This window comes from Eleginops maclovinus, chromosome 9 (assembly GCF_036324505.1).
Source record: "Eleginops maclovinus isolate JMC-PN-2008 ecotype Puerto Natales chromosome 9, JC_Emac_rtc_rv5, whole genome shotgun sequence".
Taxonomy (NCBI): domain Eukaryota; kingdom Metazoa; phylum Chordata; class Actinopteri; order Perciformes; family Eleginopidae; genus Eleginops; species Eleginops maclovinus.
Genome location: NC_086357.1, coordinates 14,970,788 through 14,990,287, shown reverse-complemented (window position 1 = coordinate 14,990,287; position 19,500 = coordinate 14,970,788). Strand labels below are relative to the sequence as shown.

At 38.6% G+C, this 19,500-nt stretch overlaps 1 protein-coding gene across 2 annotated transcripts in view; it reads left to right on the top strand.

Annotated features, from left to right (window-relative positions):
• The first annotated feature begins 1,985 nt into the window (after positions 1–1,985).
• The window catches only part of LOC134869510 (homer protein homolog 3-like), a 41,920-nt gene continuing 24,405 nt past the window's right edge, over positions 1,986–19,500 (top strand). Inside the window, exons 1-3 of one of the 2 annotated variants that reach the window (XM_063891187.1) lie at positions 1,986–2,401; positions 5,071–5,116; positions 19,069–19,225. In XM_063891187.1, the coding sequence (XP_063747257.1) occupies positions 5,094–5,116; positions 19,069–19,225 (180 nt within the window). In that variant the 5' untranslated portion in view covers positions 1,986–2,401; positions 5,071–5,093. The remainder of the gene's footprint in view (positions 2,402–5,070; positions 5,117–19,068; positions 19,226–19,500) is intronic. The other variant, XM_063891189.1, reaches the window with a different exon arrangement.

Genomic DNA, 19,500 nt, shown 5'->3' with positions numbered 1-19,500 from the left:
TTTAACCTTGAGTTTTCCCAATCAGTCTTCACTTGTCTTCTGTGCTTTTACAACAACACTAACTTGTCCCCCTCCAACTGAACCTGCTTACCTTATTTTTTTTATGGCAGATTCTATTTGCACTCAGGTGGCTATAGGGAACAATGCCATTTGCACCCAGATAAAGTGAATAGTGAACAGTGAATCTCTGAAAAGATGTCTTTAATTCCATTTTGGACATTACTTTTGGAGCCTACTTAGTAGCTTGATTCCCTGCTTAATGGGATTATGTGAAGAAGGAAAGGGGAAAAGGGGGTTTAGGATGAGGGTGGGTGAAAATAGCCAGCTGTAGTGTCTTCACATTCACCAATTGCAAAAAGACACTGTCAAGCTCTTGTGTATGCTTTGGTCTGACATTTGAGAGTTAAGATGAATTGTACTTTGATTCTGTCTGAACTTTTATATTTCCAGTGCAAATAATGCCTTGTTTGCCAGATCGTGAAGATCTTTGTCTGTCTGTCTCATCTGCCACAGTGAGTGTGAAGAAGGCCGTGAGTTTGATTCACACACTGCTTGACTTGGAATGCAAAAAATTGTTCCCCAAGAACACCAATATGCGTGTGCACACTGGAGCTGCCAGATGTGATTATTTATTACCCGTTGTGTTAAAGGTGGAGGCCTGCAGGTTCTGCCTAATCCTGGTCAGACCTTCCAGCTGTACTATAAACGGCCTCAGACCGGCTGAGAAGAGTCTTTCAAAGTGAGCATGAGGGTTGTTTGCATGTAAGGCAAGCGATCTGATGTTCCCTGCAGCAAAGAGCAGCAGTCAGCTGCATCGCTGTAACAGGCCACTGAGCAGCATGATTAGCTTCTCCCATCGCTTTAATCTTCACCTCCTATTCATGAAAAGGTTTATTTTAAATCAGAGTTTACTTCAAACCAAGGCCTTCATTATTTAATGAGGTGAAGAGCAGGTATTTTCTAAGCATGAACAGTGGTGATTTTCAAAAGTTATGAAGCTTAAATGAGTAGAGATTTTGGGTTAAATATTCTGCAATGTTATAGTCATTTTTTCGCCAATTAGAAGCTTTTCGAATATGTTTTTGTTTTATAATTTTAAAGAGCACTTTATTGAACATGTTTTGTCTTTAGAGTAAATTGCTGTCTTCCATACAATGTTTGAAACATACAGATGCTATTTGTTCATGTGTGTTTTGGCTGATTTAATGTTATGCTTATTTAATTTAATGTTAATTACTTTTTTAGAGACATTTCTTCTAAATGTATTTCATTTATTAACTTTTTTTTAATGGATTGTGATGCTCTGTGTAAAATAAGGCTTATATTTCAGCAGCAAAAAGCTGTTTTTGTACAATTTAGTTAAAAGAAATACATTTGAAATACACACTTCTATGTGATATTCAGTGAGATAAACAAGGGCATTTGGTGACACTGCCTAATGAATAAAATCATTATATTGATGCATAACATCTCGGGGGCGTAGCAGTGAGTTTTTTTGCGTGTGGCTTTGTACAATCGGATTTCCAGTCCTACTTATTTCGCTATCCTATCAACTGCAAGATATTTATTTTTGCTGTACATTTATTTGATTTAATCCATTAAATCATTTGGGATTATCATATAGCTCTATAGCTATAAACAGCTTAAAATAAAACATTATCTGATTTAACTAGAAATCAACACAGAGTATGCATCTGACTGATTATTTGCTTTGTTTGTGTCGAAGCCATTTGGCTCCTGTTCTTACATCAGACGCTTCAAGCTTTTAGTGCGCTGCATCTCATAAATACCCAGAGCCGGGGGATCTGCAGATTGTCTGCGGGCCGTTTCCATATGGCTTTTTCACGTCCTGACATTTAAATTGCGAGTTGGGAAGGGAAGGAGGAGGGGGGCGAGTTTTAAGTTTGCATTGTGACCAATAGAGGGCGCTTATGAGGCTCTACGGTGCCACGGAGAGAGTTAAATGATCTCAGTGTGATCTGGCACAGAGGCGGGAGGGGAGCAAGTCCTGGACGAGGTTTGAGCCAGAAGCACTCCACTCTCGACTTAAATCGACATTCCTTGGTTAGTAAGGCTCGCAGAACTGAGCAAAACATTTCAAGGTGCGTATTTACGCACGGCGACGAAATATTCTCGGTTTTATCTAGCTGTGGAAGCCTGCGGACAAAGGAAGGCAGAAAAGCTGGAGTACAACAACTGACTTGAGAGGAGAGGAGTACTGTTGCAGGGGGAACAGGGGAATCTGCAGTCGGAAGTGATTTGTCTTTTTTCGGAAATGTAAGTTTCGTCCAGAAATTGGGGGAAGAGGCGAATCTGTTTGGAAACAGAGGAGAAAGGGACAAAAAGTGGAGTGGTGAGTGGAATCAGTCCTCAAACAGCATCCAGATCCTCGGAGCATGGGGTAAGTTAGACCTATGTGACAATGTGGGAAGTGATTCTTTTCAGATGTCAAAATGCTTTTAAAAAATTTAACTTTGTGGTGAGTTGTGGAAATGTTCTGAGCGTGTGGCGATTCTGTCTGTTTAATCAGCAAATGCTCTCTAATAAAAAAAAACCCATTTCAGTCAGAACATTAACATCATTTCACAGTTGACAATGCTTTGATAACGCTCTGATGGACAAAACCGAGAGAGAAATATTGTTTGTGAACTGAGGTCTGTTTACCGTAAGGAAATATGTGATTGCAAAAAGGTCAAATTCACAAGTTAGAAGAGCATGGCTGCATCGTATTCCATTTAATACTAGCACTCTTTTAAATGCATCCGTTTTGTATGGTCATATGGTAAAACACACAGATTAGTCACAGAATTACTGCGATTTCCTGTTCTCTATTCCTCTGCTTTTTCGATCAGACACACACACACACACACACACACACACACACACACACACACACACACACACACACACACACACACACACACACACACTTTCTGGACCCTTTCCAATTCGATTGCCATGCAGGGGATCCTGGTTGGGTTTTCTTTGGGAAGTTTCTGGGGTCAAGCTGTGCTCACTCTCATTAGGTGTGTGTGTGTGTGTGTGTGTGTGTGTGTGTGTGTGTGTGTGTGTGTGTGTGTGTGTGTGTGTGTGTGTGTGTGTGTGTGTGTGTGTGTGTGTGTGTGTGTGTGTGTGTGTGTGTGTGTGTGTGTGTGTGTGTGTGTGTGTGTGTGTGTGTTGAATAAAACAAGCGGGCCTTCAACACACCTGAACCTTCCTCACATTACATTGTGGGTCCATGCTGTCATCGTCCTACAGGCTGGTTAAGTGACACTTTATTTGAGATGCTGCTCAAATGGCTTCATTAGGACTGTGTTAGGGCTTCTTCAGTGCTAGTGTTATATTCAATGGGTTGCCTGATTTATCTTCAGAGTGACAATGATTAGAAGCATAGAGTGCTGATAAATGGAGACATTGTGATTAGTCATTGGCCGATATTAAAAATCAATCAATTCATGATTGATTAGGTATTATAAAATTTGCTTGAATATCTCCCTGTCTAATTCCATATTCCCCAAAAATTAAGTATTTAAAGACAGGTAGCTGTGAGTTGACAAGACGCAGCTCTTTGAAACCTGAGCACACAGCTTTCCGTGATCCGAGTAACTGTTCAGCGGATAAACTAAAAGAATATTGGCCAACTATTTTGAAAATTTGTTTTTAAAATGAATGCTGTTTTAGCTGGTTTAATATAGAGATTTATTGTGGAAAGAGCTGAAGATTAATCTATAATGAAATTTATTGTTTCTTTTCAGTTTTAATGTGTAAACCAGTGAGAATGCTGCCTTTGACAGTATAGCCCTGTTAGAAACATCTGATCTGATGATTGTGATGATGATATCATCCCTCTGTGGCAGCTGAGTTTAATCACTGAATGAAAGTCATGTAGGACCTCCTGCACGTAGTCTCAGGGACACCATGCTCACTCAGACAGACACATGCACATCTCTTGACAGATGAGACGGCATGAAGCTGCTCTGTGCTCCTGTCAGAAGTGAGCATCAGAAAGAGAAAGAAAAGTTTGATTAAAATCCACTTTATGTCCATAAACAAAATGAGAATCAGGTGCACAGGTGCTATACATACTTTAAAATGCTTTATTCTAATCATCTTTCAGGCAATTGTTTACTTTAGAGTGCATTGCAGGTTTGGAAACAAACGGTATGGGAGAATGTAAGCGAGGTGGATTGGAATGTTAAAGGAGCAGGTCTACCTGTGTATTGCAGATCTATGACAACATTGAAATTATGTTGTTTAAAAAAAAAGGTCTTTTGGCTTGATTTCTCCATTTTCTTATTTAATCACTGTTTGTGAAGCTTAATTTTTCATTTCCAATATGTGCTCAGGTGCTTTGAGCCTATTTACTGCTTGTTGTAAAGTATTTGAATCATGTCACCTGAATTGTTTTCCCAGTTGGAATATACCAAGTCTTGATTTAATGGAGATCTTTTATTTCTCTGTAATAATCTGCTGACGGCTACCATTGTCAACAACATGCAACGGCTTTCATTTCCATTCATACAGTTAAGCAATATATCAGAAACAGATGCCCACAGTAAAGCAAGTACCTGATATACACAAGGGAGCCATGTCATATATTCTGAATAAATGCATACCCACTGATTACACCAAATCAACACAACTCAGTAAGGGATGCTAAGGACACCAGAGACAAGTTTGAGAAAGAAAAGATGCACTTCTTGGCCGCATTGAAGACAGCCTTGTCGACCCATTTATTCGAATGAGCAATTGACAGTCTTTGTGTAATTTGTTTATTTGTGACTGAAATATATCAAAACATTGCTGTGATTAAAGTTCTTTTACTTGGATGAATTGTCATTTTTTAAGCAAACTTGACCTACATTGAATTGATGTTTCAACCCTATGTCATTTGAGGTATGAGGTGTAGCTGCACTGTGTATAAAAAAGAAGAAGCCATTATTGGATTGGATTAGCACTTGGTATCAGCAGATATGTCATTGGGATGTCAGCAAATAATGCCCTGACAAGCTTTACAGGTAATTTATTTCATGTGTAACTTGGATCCTCTTTCCTCCTGTTCTGCCGCAGAGGAGTTGTCTGCCAGCTGTAAAATGTTCCCGCTACATCGAGAGAGGTACAAACCCACGTCGTCTCTGTGTTGTGGTTCTGCATGGCGGGGATGGGCGATTAACTCAAGATTAGTTTTTGATCTTATCCTAAATGATACTGAGCATGAGATGAGTGTTATTGATATCAGCAAAAGCTACTTAAATAAGTTAGAAATTGGGTTTTTTCATAGTTAATGACTTTTTAAAAAGAGTTTAATCTTCAAGAATACACCCTCAGTAAATTTACAGTACTTCTTAAATTATAGGGATCTATACGCCCATCCCTACTTCATCAAACATTTATTTGTCTCTGAACAAAACCCACACTCATCCCCAGAATGTTTATCCATCCTCAGTATCTATGAGTACTGCTTTCTGTTAGATCTGGTTCTCACTGAGGACGTTTCATGCTTGTCATGGTGTTAAGATGTTGTCAGCACGCTCTCCTCTGCCTGCTGCCGTTGTCTGGTGTCTCTTTCATCATATCGTCCCGTCAGTTGCTCCATTGCAGCTCCATTGCTGGATTGTTTCAACTCCTAACAGTGTATTGTATTTTTATAAGCTGTTGGTATGTTTTGCATGTCAAAGTGTGATTTTCACAATAACTTCAACTATCAAAGTATAGTGTTTCCCTCTGATATGCAGTGGATCGAATCGATAAATCCATTCCCTTATATCATGCAGAAACGTACTCTTGACTCAAGGATGAACTGATTGGATTTTGCAAGTTAAGGTGAAGGTCACTGTGACCTCACAAAACTCAAGAATTCAAATGCTAATTTTGTCAATTTCAGACAAAATAAATTGATGAAATTTTTGAAAGACATGGATTTAAACTGAGAGTAGAGTAGCTGGTGGAGGCTTTCAACCGAGAGAGGGTCGTTCAAGTTTTTAACTTATGGGACAAATTGAAAAACATTTTCTAAAGATGAGAATTCATTTTTTATAGTGTTTGATACCCAAAAGATGGATTTGTACATTTCCAAAAATCATAGTGAAACTTGTAGGGAGATAAACTCATCTCTTTTATTGACAGTAGTATGATGAGAAGTTGGTGTGTCTTAAAGTGGCCTCAATTGTCTCATCCTACTCCCAGGAAAAAAAGCGAATAAGATTCATTAAATTGTCAAACTATTCCCTTTTATTCAGCAGGAACATAATCAGTTAAGCTGCAGCAATAAAGGCCGTTAAATCTGTTCAGCGTCAGCGTCCTTCCAAAGACAAACCAGCTGCTCAGTGGGGAAAGCCTCTTAATTGCTGTTTGAGAGACAATTTCAATTGCATGAATAAACAGTCTTCTCTGCGCACTCTCTTTCTGTTCACTCCATTTCACCGTGTTTTATTGGCATAATGAGTAAAAAGTGCTGCCGCAGGAAGAAGACAAAACACCCCCCTCCTTTTTGGTGTTTCTCCTTGACCTTGATATCCCGAATATAGAGAACACTCCAGGTCTGCGTCACTTTCACACTGTGCGAGAGTAGTAAGTTATCAGTCAGAGGAGATGACCTTCAGATAAATGAAGTGCCATGCTGTCATTTAGCACAACCCGAGCTCAAGTGACGAATGTGTTTCGCCAAAGGGGTTTGTGGTCATGTGGTGTAAAATAATATAAGAGTTGGTTAACAGCTTCTGAATACCTGACCACCATAATCCTTGTTTAACTCTCAACGCCTTTCAGTGCATGAACTTGGCAGTGTATATGTTGTGCTGCAGATATGGTGACTTGTTGAGCAGCTTCAGTATGAGTTAGCGTTTCCTTCGCTGTGCTATTTTGGCATGTAGTTGTAGCGTGTCATGTTGCCCGACCGGACCAGACACTTTCTCTGGCTCGGGAATGTGGACACGAGGCAGTTTACTCTCAGAGGTCGGAGGAAGCAGACCCTTGAAAAGGAGAAATGCTTTGAGAGGAACAAAGAAACTTCCTAAAGAAGAAAAAAACCCTTTCTGTTTGTGCAGAGGCAGAAGTCCCCAGAGGCTGTAAAAGTGCAGCCGAGTTCCAGTTTCTTGTTATCTTAATGCACAGATTGTGAAAAATGATGCTTGGCTGCAGCTCTCAGCTGACGCTTTTCTTTCGACTGAATTCAACTATTTTTTTCTAGGCTTATAGGTCAACACGTGTTATTAAACCTTGAGTTTCTGTGAATACTCTTATGGTAATATACAACTACTGTAAGGCAAACCAGGTGTATCTATAAAACATCTCTCACCCTCTCAACTACTCACTTTTCAATTGGATAGATATTTGAATCTGAACAATATGATGTGAGTTGTTTCATACATTTTCACGAGAAGACTGACAATAATGAAATCCAGTAATGTTACATAACACCATCTGTAGCCTTCACAGTGTTGCATCTCAAGTGTTAAAGCAATATTGCAAAACTGAAAGTTCACCTAGAATGGCTTCATATTTTTGTCTTTCTTATAAAAAAAATGGAAATATAAACCTTTAAACTCTTTTTGGTCTTTTTAATTGTTACTCTTGTCCACACAGGCCCAGGAGAGATGCCTCTATTCCTAAAGCAATATTATTGAAAGTGGTGGGCAAAGCTGATACAAGCCTTCATCAGTTATTAAGGTATCTATTCACCTTCAGTATGCAGGAGGAATGATTACTAAAACCTTTGAATCTACATAGGTCCTAAAATACAACTTTTCATTATTTTCATATTAAAGACGGATGTTGTATACTCTGGATCTAAATAAATGACTTGATTCAATGTCAAAATGGTTGTTTGGTTAATTTCCTTTTAGACCAGTCAATTTAAAGACAAGTAATTTCATCACATAGCATAGTTCCCTTATTTATATTATCCTACTTGCATTGGATTATTCAGATTATGACTGAACAGCCAGTTATTTTCACAGTGGGAGTGATTGATACGTTGTTGCTGCTCTGAAACAGTGAATAATCAGCCAATCTCATTCAGTAATCATTTGTTTCCTCCTCTTCTAACCTTTACTTAACGTCTTGGCCATCTCCCCACTCATCAGATCTCCTGCAGGCTTTTTGATTTGCTGTTTCAAGTGTGAGCTTTCAGCTTTAAAGTACAACCAATTGATTTTTCAATTCAAGCAAGTTTCGCAGCGTCGCCCTCCCTCCAGGCTGTTTACAGCCAGCAGAACTTGCAGAGATTCAGTGTTGGCAGTTTGAAGAGAACTCTCAACTACAGAAGCGTCTGGTGGGGTCTGACTGCAGGGACAGACGGGAAGGGCAGCCTCTGGCACACCGATTAGGAGAGAGGAAGAGAGCAGTGATAGGGCATTAGAAAGTGTTGACTGGTGTGTGTGTGTGTGTGTGTGTGTGTGTGTGTGTGTGTGTGTGTGTGTGTGTGTGTGTGTGTGTGTGTGTGTGTGTGTGTGTGTGTGTGTGTGTGTGTGTGTGTGTGTGTGTGTGTGTGTGTGTGTGTGTGTGTGTGTGTGTGTGTGTGTGTGTGTGTGTGTGTGTGTGTGTGTGTGTGTGTGTGTGTGTGTGTGTGTGTGTGTGTGTGTGTGTGTGTGTGTGTGTGTGTGTGTGTGTGTGTGTGTGTGTGTGTGTGTGTGTGTGTGTGTGTGTGTTGGAGGGGGTAGGGAACAGGCGGATGTATATATGACCTGGAATAGATTGAGAATAATTGATCCAGAATATGACCCCTCACTGGATGTGTTCCTCTGGCTCAGAACAGGAGCTGTGTACCCTCACAGTGACTGCTGTATACATTTACAACATTAAATACACTTACTATTGAGACGTACTTTACATGTGTATTTCTGTTTAATGCTTATAGAGCATTTGAGTTTTTACCATTGTATAATAATGGCTGTTTTGTGCGGTTTAAAACAAATCTTTATTATATTTAGTTAAAATTGTATGCAAATATTTTGCAGTGCAGGTTTATATATTATTGAGCTTCTACAATTTTAAAAATGGATATCTAAACACAATTTAAACTTAAAATGACACATTTTGTTAAGTAGTTTCTGGTGGTACCTGATATTCTCAGTATCTTTACACCTTAGCTTTAAACCTCCTGAATCAAACATTGTAGCATGTTGTCGGGTTTTTGACCCCTTTAATTACTGAGCTGTAATCTGCAGTTCTCCCTCTGTGTGTGTGTGTGTGTGTGTGTGTGTGTGTGTGTGTGTGTGTGTGTGTGTGTGTGTGTGTGTGTGTGTGTGTGTGTGTGTGTGTGTGTGTGTGTGTGTGTGTGTGTGTGTGTGTGTGTGTGTGTGTGTGTGTGTGTGTGTGTGTGTGTGTGTGTGTGTGTGTGTGTGTGTGTGTGTGTGTGTGTGTGTGTGTGTGTGTGTGTGTGTGTGTGTGTGTGTGTGTGTGTGTGTGTGTGTGTGTGTGTGTGTGTGTGTGTGTGTGTGTGTGTGTGTGTGTGTGGTTAGAAACTGAAAAGGCAGTGCACTGATTATGTTCCTAATGAATGGCTGTAAGCTTCTCAACAAAGAAGATATCAGATTGAAAGTGGATGTATTTATGTATTCATATTAATGATATCATTGTCGTTTTATAAATCTGATTTTACAATGTTTCCATGATCAAAGGGTAATAGTGTTTAAAATATATATGTTTTGTTGGAACTGAGATTATTGTGCGTTGCTCAGGATGCAGCACTGTGTTGTGGGTCAGTTGTCGAGTGCTATAATTTCATCCTCTTTGAAGACTGTCCGTGAACATTTGTTTCACGCAGACTTCGCTTACAATAACAGTGTAAATACTCATCAGAAAAAAGAGGACTAAACAAAGCATGGAAAAAACTGGCAATGTTATATTTAGTCTATAATTAAACTATAATGATTTTAGTTTGTTTAATGATGATATATCTTTGTCTTTTGAGTTCATATGTTGTTTTAACTCAACAGAACAATTAAACATAAACAGGGAGCAAAAACCACCCACATTTTAATGCTCACAGAAATGTCTTTGTAACAGGATTTCAGAAAGTGCTACTCCATTTGTCACACAGAGTTTTGAGCCCTCACACCATCCGGCACACAGACACCCACAGAGACACAGTGCCGCTCAGCGCCTGCCGTCAGTGATTGGGTCTTTAGGGAGGACATTGGTTAGGGGATCGAATGAAAACCCACAAAGCTGCTCAAGTTCTTGTTTGTTAGGCAGTTACCTTCACATGCTATGTGTCTACAACACCCTTATCTAAATTACTTTTATTTAGGAAACAGCATTATAAAATGTTTTAGTTTTTTCCCCTGCATTAGTCACTAGTAAAAGGGTTCTTACATCAGAGGTCTCTGTGGCTCCACCTGGCCATTTATATTCAGTCTAATCAGGTCAGGAAGGGCCCTGTTGTGTTGCAAGGCACACAATCAACTCCGGTATCACAGAAAATGTGTTTTTCTGAGGCAGACAGTGTGAATGGTAAACTGCAGAGAAAATGACACTTATCATTTGTTTGTTATTTGGTGGGAAACTGCGCTGCTGCTATCACATGGTGCTCTGTTTGTGTGAAAGACATTTGAGATTTTCCCCTGATCTATTTGGATTGGGTCTGACTTTCCTTGTTTCCCTGTTGTTTTTGGGACTTGATTTATTTTTGTACACAATTTTATTCCATGTAGGGGTGCGGTTGGTTTTGCAAGTACCTGTTTCAGAACAGGTCAAAAATGTTAAACCACTGAAGACCAGATTTGCAAAGACTAGTTTATTTTGAATGTTCAACTAAGAACATTTTGCAGCTATTTTTAGTTTCCAACAAACACTTCCAACACTCAGTTTGGTTCTGTGGACTGTTGATTAGAAAAGCCATTTGAACGTCTCACTCTGGCTTTTAGGACACTAATGGATTATTTTTTCGCAGGATGGCTGAGAAAGTAATCTTCAGATTAGTTTATAATACAAATATATATAGTTAAGCAAACATGTGATTTACATCATTAAATACCATTCCCTTAAGTTTTAATTTCCACTTGCCTGAGTACTCCACTCCTAAGAAGAATCCTGGAAAGCAGCCTACTATTAAATCAAGTATTTCTACTGATGCTTAACGGAAAAGACAGTATAATGAAACATTTGCTTTCTTCCAATGTATACAATAAAAGTGGTTATCATGATTTATCTCAGCCTCATGACTTAACTACATCAATGTCAGCTAATATCTTTATGACATTTATATTGCAGAGGAGGTAATGAACTGTTTTCAGAGATGTCCAGTGGTATTTTGAACATTAGTATGCGCTGCATGCGATGGACCATTGTAGGTCAGAGGACGTGTATTAAAGCCTCCTGGTTTTCTGATGACTCTCTCTCTGTCTCCAGCTTGACCTCATGTCCCTCTGTTCAGAGCCTTTCGTGTAAGCCAATCACCACAGTATATTCTCGGAGACAAAACATTTCATCTGTTATGAGAGGAAGAGAGCTTGCATGCTTGGCAGGAACTTTTCCAGGAGGGCTGTTTGTTTGGCTCGGTCCATCATTTCATCAGATATCCCATCCTTTATGTAGCCTCGAAATTCATCTGAATGCTTCATGTCAATTAATTTATCATGAGGGCGGAGAGTAGCCGATGGCCTCAAGGCTGCCTCTGTATGTCTGGTGTCATTGCAGTGTGCTTTTAAGGGGAACGTAGAGGATTTTATAAAAATGGATTAAAGATACTTCAGCCCACAGCTGAGACTCTGCTGCTATACTCTCTCATTCTCTGACAATGGGAGACTCTCAAAGCACACAAACTTTCAAACTCTTAATGAAAGTTTAGTTTTAAATCCGCCATTTAGCACCACCTCAAAATCATCCAATGACTTTGCTGTGACAGCCTACTGCAAAAGACTGCTGCAGACTTGTGTGTTGGATGAATGCAAAGACGTTCAGAAGATAAAATGAAAAGTGGTTTTGCCCACAGAGGATTTAATCACACTTGGGAATTCAACCCTGTGTCCCACTTGCCTGCCTGCCTGTTGTAAAATCCCAGCAGAGATGTGTCTCCCAGGTTTTACCAATCTGTGTTTTCTGTCTCCTCCACTCTTACCCTAAATAAACAGTTAATTAACATCTCAAAAATCTAGATCTGTTCTCCTTAAATTCAAAAGGTTGCCTGTTTTTATTTAGAGTTTCACTATCAAAGCAGGTCTTCAGCAAATATCTAGTTAAGGCTGTATTGCCACAACAAATGAAGATGGAGGCATTGCAATTAGAAACTAGACCATTTTGATAATTGAACTTATTCAAACATAACTTGGTTGTAGCTTCATACTGCAAAGATTGGATTGTTTGATGGCCAACCAAGCACTCCGTGTGACCACATTTTCATAGTAAAAGAGATGCATATCTACAATTTTAAAAATGGATATCTAAACAGAATTTAAACTTAAAATGACACATTTTGTTAAGTAGTTTCTGGTGGTACCTGATATTCTCAGTATCTTTACACCTTAGCTTTAAACCTCCTGAATCAAACATTGTAGCATGTTGTCGGGTTTTTGACCCCTTTAATTACTGAGCTGTTGTGTGTGTGTGTGTGTGTGTGTGTGTGTGTGTGTGTGTGTGTGTGTGTGTGTGTGTGTGTGTGTGTGTGTGTGTGTGTGTGTGTGTGTGTGTGTGTGTGTGTGTGTGTGTGTGTGTGTGTGTGTGTGTGTGTGTGTGTGTGTGTGTGTGTGTGTGTGTGTGTGTGTGTGTGTGTGTGTGTGTGTGTGTGTGTGTGTGTGTGTGTGTGTGTGTGTGTGTGTGTGTGTGTGTGTGTGTGTGTGTGTGTGTGTGTGTGTGTGTGTGTGTGTGTGTGTGTGTGTGTGTGTGTGTGTGTGTGTGTGTAGGGAACAGGCAGATGTATATATGACCTGGAATAGATTGAGAATAATTGATCCAGAATATGACCCCTCACTGGATGTGTTCCTCTGATTATGACTGAACAGCCAGTTGTTTTCACAGTGGGAGTGATTGATACGTTGTTGCTGCTTCTCTGAAACAGTGAATAATCAGCCAATCTCATTCAGTAATCATTTGTTTCCTCCTCTTCTAACCTTTACTTAACATCTTGGCCATCTCCCCACTCATCAGATCTCCTGCAGGCTTTATGATTTGCTGTTTCAAGTGTGAGCTTTCAGCTTTAAAGTACAACCAATTGATTTTTTTTAAAGCAAGTTTCGCAGCTTCGCCCTCCCTCCAGGCTGTTTACAGCCAGCAGAACTTGCAGAGATTCAGTGTTGGCAGTTTGAAGAGAACTCTCAACTACAGAAGCGTCTGATGGGGTCTGACTGCAGGGACAGACGGGAAGGGCAGCCTCTGGCACACCGATTAGGAGAGAGGAAGAGAGCAGTGATAGGGCATTAGAAAGTTTTGACTTCGGGCTGTGTGTGTGTGTGTGTGTGTGTGTGTGTGTGTGTGTGTGTGTGTGTGTGTGTGTGTGTTGGAGGGGGTAGGGAACAGGCGGATGTATATATGACCTGGAATAGATTGAGAATAATTGATCCAGAATATGACCCCTCACTGGATGTGTTCCTCTGGCTCAGAACAGGAGCTGTGTACCCTCACAGTGACTGCTGTATACATTTACAACATTAAATACACTTACTATTTAGACGTACTTTACATGTGTATTTCTGTTTAATGCTTATAGAGCATTTGAGTTTTTACCATCGTATAATAATGGATGTTTTGTGCGGTTTAAAACAAATCTTTATTATATTTAGTTAAAATTGTATGCAAATATTTTGCAGTGCAGGTTTATATATTATTGAGCTTCTTTATATTTTTAAAAGATAGTATTGCTTCATATTTCTGAAATGGTCAACCCAGGAGGTAGCATCACACATTCATTTATATTGCGCTCTTTAACAGACATGCATCTAACGTATCTTCCTGCATGGTTAAATTTGGCGGTCTGATCCTAGTTGATTTAATTGTAGCTTAACATTTTTCAGAGAGCTCTTCAGCTTGTCAGAGTACCTCACTCCATCATACTCATGATTCAGTGTTTGCTCTCGGAACACCTGTCTGATTTGTTTAAGGACTACACGTTTTCCTGTTAATTGGATCAGGTGTTTGTAAAGTACCACATCAGAGTACTCTCCTTTCTACTGCTCTGCGTTAGTCCAGACAAGCCTCTGTGGCTGTCAAGCCGTCGTGCAGAGTTGGCTCTCCCTCATCCCAGGAGTATTGAATCCAGTTTTAATCTGCTCATATCATCAAATCGCAACGTGATGCATCCTGTCTGAGCTGATTAGCTTGACGGGATTTTCACATTGCAACGTGGAGATGGGAGAAATGAATGATGGGACTTTAATTTCTGTGTGATCCGCTGTGACGGCAGGAAGCTGATGAACAGTCAGTCATCGTTTCTCATTAAGATGAGAATATGATAAAATGGAAATCCTGTCAGAAGCTCTTTTACTTTGATGTTAATTATAATTAATTATGTTTGGCTTATTGGCTTATTGCCTTTAATATCCTGGTTATCAGTTACGCAGCCACATGATTAGTTTTATTGAGCCTAATTAAGTACTTTCATGGTGCAGGTAATTTTCTAGATTTGTGTCTGATGATCTAAACTGGATTTTACCTCCAGACTTTTAGATAAATGTTGAGGGTCCTCAAACCCCAGAATAAACTTAAGAAAAATGCCAGGTGCTTTTACAGCCTCTTAACTGTCAGCCACATTTCCACTTGATAAGTTGTTGTTGAAGTGTCAGTTCTCAAGAGTGATTGCACGGTGAATGCTAAAGGTGATGGAGAAGATCACCCTTACAAAAACCTGATGCAGTGAGGAGGCAGCAGTCATGATGTGCTACAGATGCACTGCCTGTTACAGCGTTTGTTTGTTGTCTCAGGATGCAGAATTTAATTTATGGTTGCTGCAATATGTTCTGTGGCTGAGTTTAATACCAAAGGAAATTAAGTCAAATGTATGGCATGTTGTTGTTTTTTGGCCAAGTGACGCAGTGTTGCAAACTTAGTTGCTAAACAAGTAACTTGTATATTTCCTGCAATTTTGTTTCGTAGAGCACATACAAGTTGCCAACCAAAGCATTTATAGGTCACACATTTATAAAACTGTGGTAACTTAAATGTGAAGCATCAAGCTTCATAGCTCAGTGTTTTTGTGATCTGTAAAGACATTTGATGTTTGGTGCAGCTAAATGAGAGATAAAGTCTTATCAGTGCAATCATGAAGCATGCAAACAAAACCTATGGACTAAAAATATAGCATATCTATATTTTGGTATATCTAGGATATACTAAAACTGGGCATAAAACTCTTTCACTGCAATAATTGCAACAAATATGTAACAGCTGGACACCATTATCGTATACACAACAATTTAGTAAGAAAAGAAAAAGCCTTGAGTATTCCCTGTTAATAGTTGTGTAAGCTTTTATTTGCCGATATTTTGGTTAATTACAGAGGGAATAACACTGCTGTAAACAAACATTTTTGACTTCCTTATATTGTCCTTATGTGTCCTAGTTATTCATGACAGAGAGCCAGTACACCCAGTAGTAGCATACTGGAACTGGCATATTTAAATGGAAGGTAGCCATCATTATTGTTGTTGATTGCCACATTTGCAGGTCCACAGTGATGTCCTTGTAATACAACCAGCTGCACTGCATTAATTAGGCTGATGTCAAGTTAGGTGGGAGCAAGCTAAATGCTTTCAGTCAATAAGCCAAGCTAATAGTTTTATATTCTCACAAAATTATCACCTCAATTATTGTGAATATATGAACAAAAATCCTTTCATTCATATTGACCAGTTTGTTGTTCAATTTACTATTGAGATCACATGCACCCTAAATCTATAGCAATCGGGATTATTTATAAAAATCTGTTTTTTAAAAACATTTGTATTTCTAAAGAGTACTATTTTAGTTGATGTAGACTCTAAAAATCATCAATCAACCACATTTTTATTGTATCTTTTACCATCACAACATGGTACAGTACAAAGTGCTAAAACTCCATAACATTGTTATTGTTGCAGAAAAGTGATTTACAAGTCACAGAAACAATACATTTGAAAGTGTTGTACACAGGAAGGTAAAACATACACCACATCATATCATATCACATCGACTTTGCATCTGGCCATTGATTTACGGTCCGTAGGGCCGCTGGAATATACATAATAAGTTTTTTATTCCCTTTGCCAAACATACATTAAATACAGAGTTGCTGCACTTGTTGTTGAAGTAGATGTTCGCTTTTTAATATTTATGTCATTTATTTGCTGCTGCCTGCCCGTTTGCACAATTGTGTATTATGTACTTCATACTTGCTTGTTTTAAATGGTGTTTATGTGCATTATATGTACCCTTGCTGTACTTGGGAAATGCCAAAAACACATTTCCACTCAGATGGACTATGAGGTCAATCTGTCTTATCTAGCTCGAGCCGCTGCCATCCTGCCGTCTAACTGACAACTAAATCTGCTCCTTTGGCTGCGATTGTCTATTGTTAATTGTAGCTTCACTAATCTTTTTTGAAACAATAATGACTATTGTTTGTATGCAAATGTTCAGTAATTCGAACCAAACCCAGTGGGAACAATGCTTCATATAGACAGTGCTGACCTATTTGGTTATTTCTTTTCCTTACACAAAGAGCAGAGGCTCCTCCCAGCGCACATTTTGCTCGTTAATGTCGGAATATAATTGACTTGCAATGGGAACGGCTCATTGCCTACATTGACATTATGCAAACTCTATTAGCTGTGTAATGTTAGACCCAGCAGCGGGTCTACGGTTCTTCAAAGAGAGCATGATGGCTAATTGGACTGCTAGTGGTTAGCAAATCTTCAGCTTCCTTTGAAACAATAGGCTCATTACACCAGGAGAACATCGATGACCTCGAGGATAATGAAAAACACAATTCCATACAGATATTTGGGGTATGTTTTCCCCTATTTTTAGCCTAATAATCCATCCTTTTACACTCAGTGAGAGAGTGGTTTCCCTAAAGTGACAAATAAGTCAATGGTTTTCTCTCAAACAGATGAACAAGATGAGCTACTTTTAATGATGGGTACAGATGTTTTAGCCTTTGGGCTTTGATCAATGTACTAATACAAGGGTCAAAGTATTCCTAAGGATAAAGCATTTTAATCAGTGTTGCCTCAATTAAATCAAATCAATTATATCAAGAAGGCAGCGCATGAAAATATTAAAATAAGTGAAAAATGATACCATCCAATAATAGTTCCTTTAGGTAGTATATATTTATGCCTTTGACATGCTGTAATTAATAATGAATAGTCCTACCGAATCTACTTCAAGTGTAGAATCACAGTCATGTTTCAGACTCACAGTTTTTGTTACAGAAATTATATTTTTATCTGCATGCTTATATTTGATAAGTGAGAATCTTTTTATTCTTGTTTTGATAGGAAATATAATTTTGTTATTGTGCAGTTCAGAAACTTTAGACATAAAAGTAGCATTTATTCGTTTTCCAGTTGAGTAATTTTCTAAAGAAATTTGACCTCCGGTGCTTGGCACACTGCATATCTGCAAAAGCTGTTTTTCTGCCTGAGGTCTGGTTTTATTTATGAAGGTTTTCAGATATCAGCTTCTGCCACAACCCAAATAAAGGGGTAAAAAAAGTTGTGGTGCTCCGAGCATTAAAAATGAAGTTACTTTTTAACATTCTCCCAGTAATACAGGGTTATCCAAGAAGTCGGATGTGAACAGTTTATAGGTTTTTGATATAATGAGCAAAATAAAAAATGTTATATGATACTTCTGGGAGAAACCGGGACATAGTTTATAAATGAATCAGAAGTCATTTTTCAAATTCAGTTCTTTGAGCACCACAAACACATTTGTGTTTTAAGTGTGAGATCGTACATACTTTATGCCATTTCAAGGCGTGTAACACACTCACTATTTAACTGTTTATCACTGTGTAATAAAGCTGAGAGACAAATGAAGACTTCATGCAGAGAGGGATTTATTTACCTTCTTAAAAAAATAAGTGATGTGCTGTTGATTGATTTATAGCACAGCTTTTACACAAAGTAGTGCCCTTTCAAAATGTTCTGATCATTTTTACTCATGTTTTCATTTTTTTTTATCAATCTATTCTATATGACAAAAGCCAGTTTCTTTAAAAAAAAGAAAAGAAAATCAGCAACACCAGTTTATTTTTAGAACGAAGGCTTCAGCTGGGAGGGTACTGCTGCACCAATGCCAGCAGGTGCTCATGGGACAATGAAAACACAAACCAATGAAAAACAACATGACTGAATGCAAAAACGGAAAAGCAAAGTAATAATTGTATTATAATGCTGAATATTATTATAAAATAAGATTTACTTTACAAATCCCAGACTGGGAAATGTTTGCATTGCAGCAGCGTAATACAATACAGTAGAATACAATAGAAGTCATTGCACATAGAAATCAAATAAAACAAGAAATAAACAATTCTAACAGTATGAACATCTTAAAGAAGAAATATAAATGAAAATAAACCGGTATTTTATTATATACATATACAGTTGAATATGAACATAAATAATCATTAGACTGTGAGACAAGTAGACTATTGTAAATTACATCTTAAAGGATCTAGAAATATGACACATTTTTATATGCCTGCAACCCACTTTTAAACATGACACAAATCTGAGTTAAAGACTGCAAACAGCTGAACAAAATCTGCAGACATAAATGGATGCAACTATTCATGGGTACTGTAGATGAAATCTGATGCACATACAGCATATTGTTTGTGCATTAGAATGTGGTTTTATATTTTGTGGTAGTGAATGTAGTGGTGACGTTTGTACTATTTATACACGTAATAGTTAAAAATGTTTGAAACACTACGCTATGCTAAACACACTGAGTAAGGTAAACAGTAGCAGCTTTAACCATATACACTTCCTGCTCCTCTCCTACAGAGTAAGGCCTTCTTTTGAGACCATGGTTCTTTCATGATATTAGACCTACCTACCTTGATTGATCCTGAAGTGTTTTTAAAATTAAAAAACTCTTGAGCATGTGTAACTTTAATGTTTTTTTGCTGTATTTTTTTTAAAGGGAGCAGCCCATCTTCAGCGCTCGAGCTCATGTCTTCCAGATTGACCCGGCCACTAAACGCAACTGGCTTCCGGCCAGCAAACATGCCGTCACAGTGTCCTTCTTCTACGATGCCAGCCGCACCGTCTACCGCATCATCAGTGTGGGCGGGACCAAGGTGGGAGTCCACCACACAAATAACTGCGCTGATACACATGAACACAATTGTACTTCATATGTCCACATCACACATGATGTTATTTGGTTTTCTGTTCGGGACATAAAAAAACATTCTTCTGCTTAGAAGAGGAGAAGTGCTAAAAACCAATAAATCTTTCTTTTAAATTAGTTTATTCAAAAGTCTTTATCCGCATAGATTGTTTCTAAAGTGGTCTTTCTAACTAAATTGATTATTGTATTTCTGTCAAATGAAGCGGTGAGACTGCAGTGGGA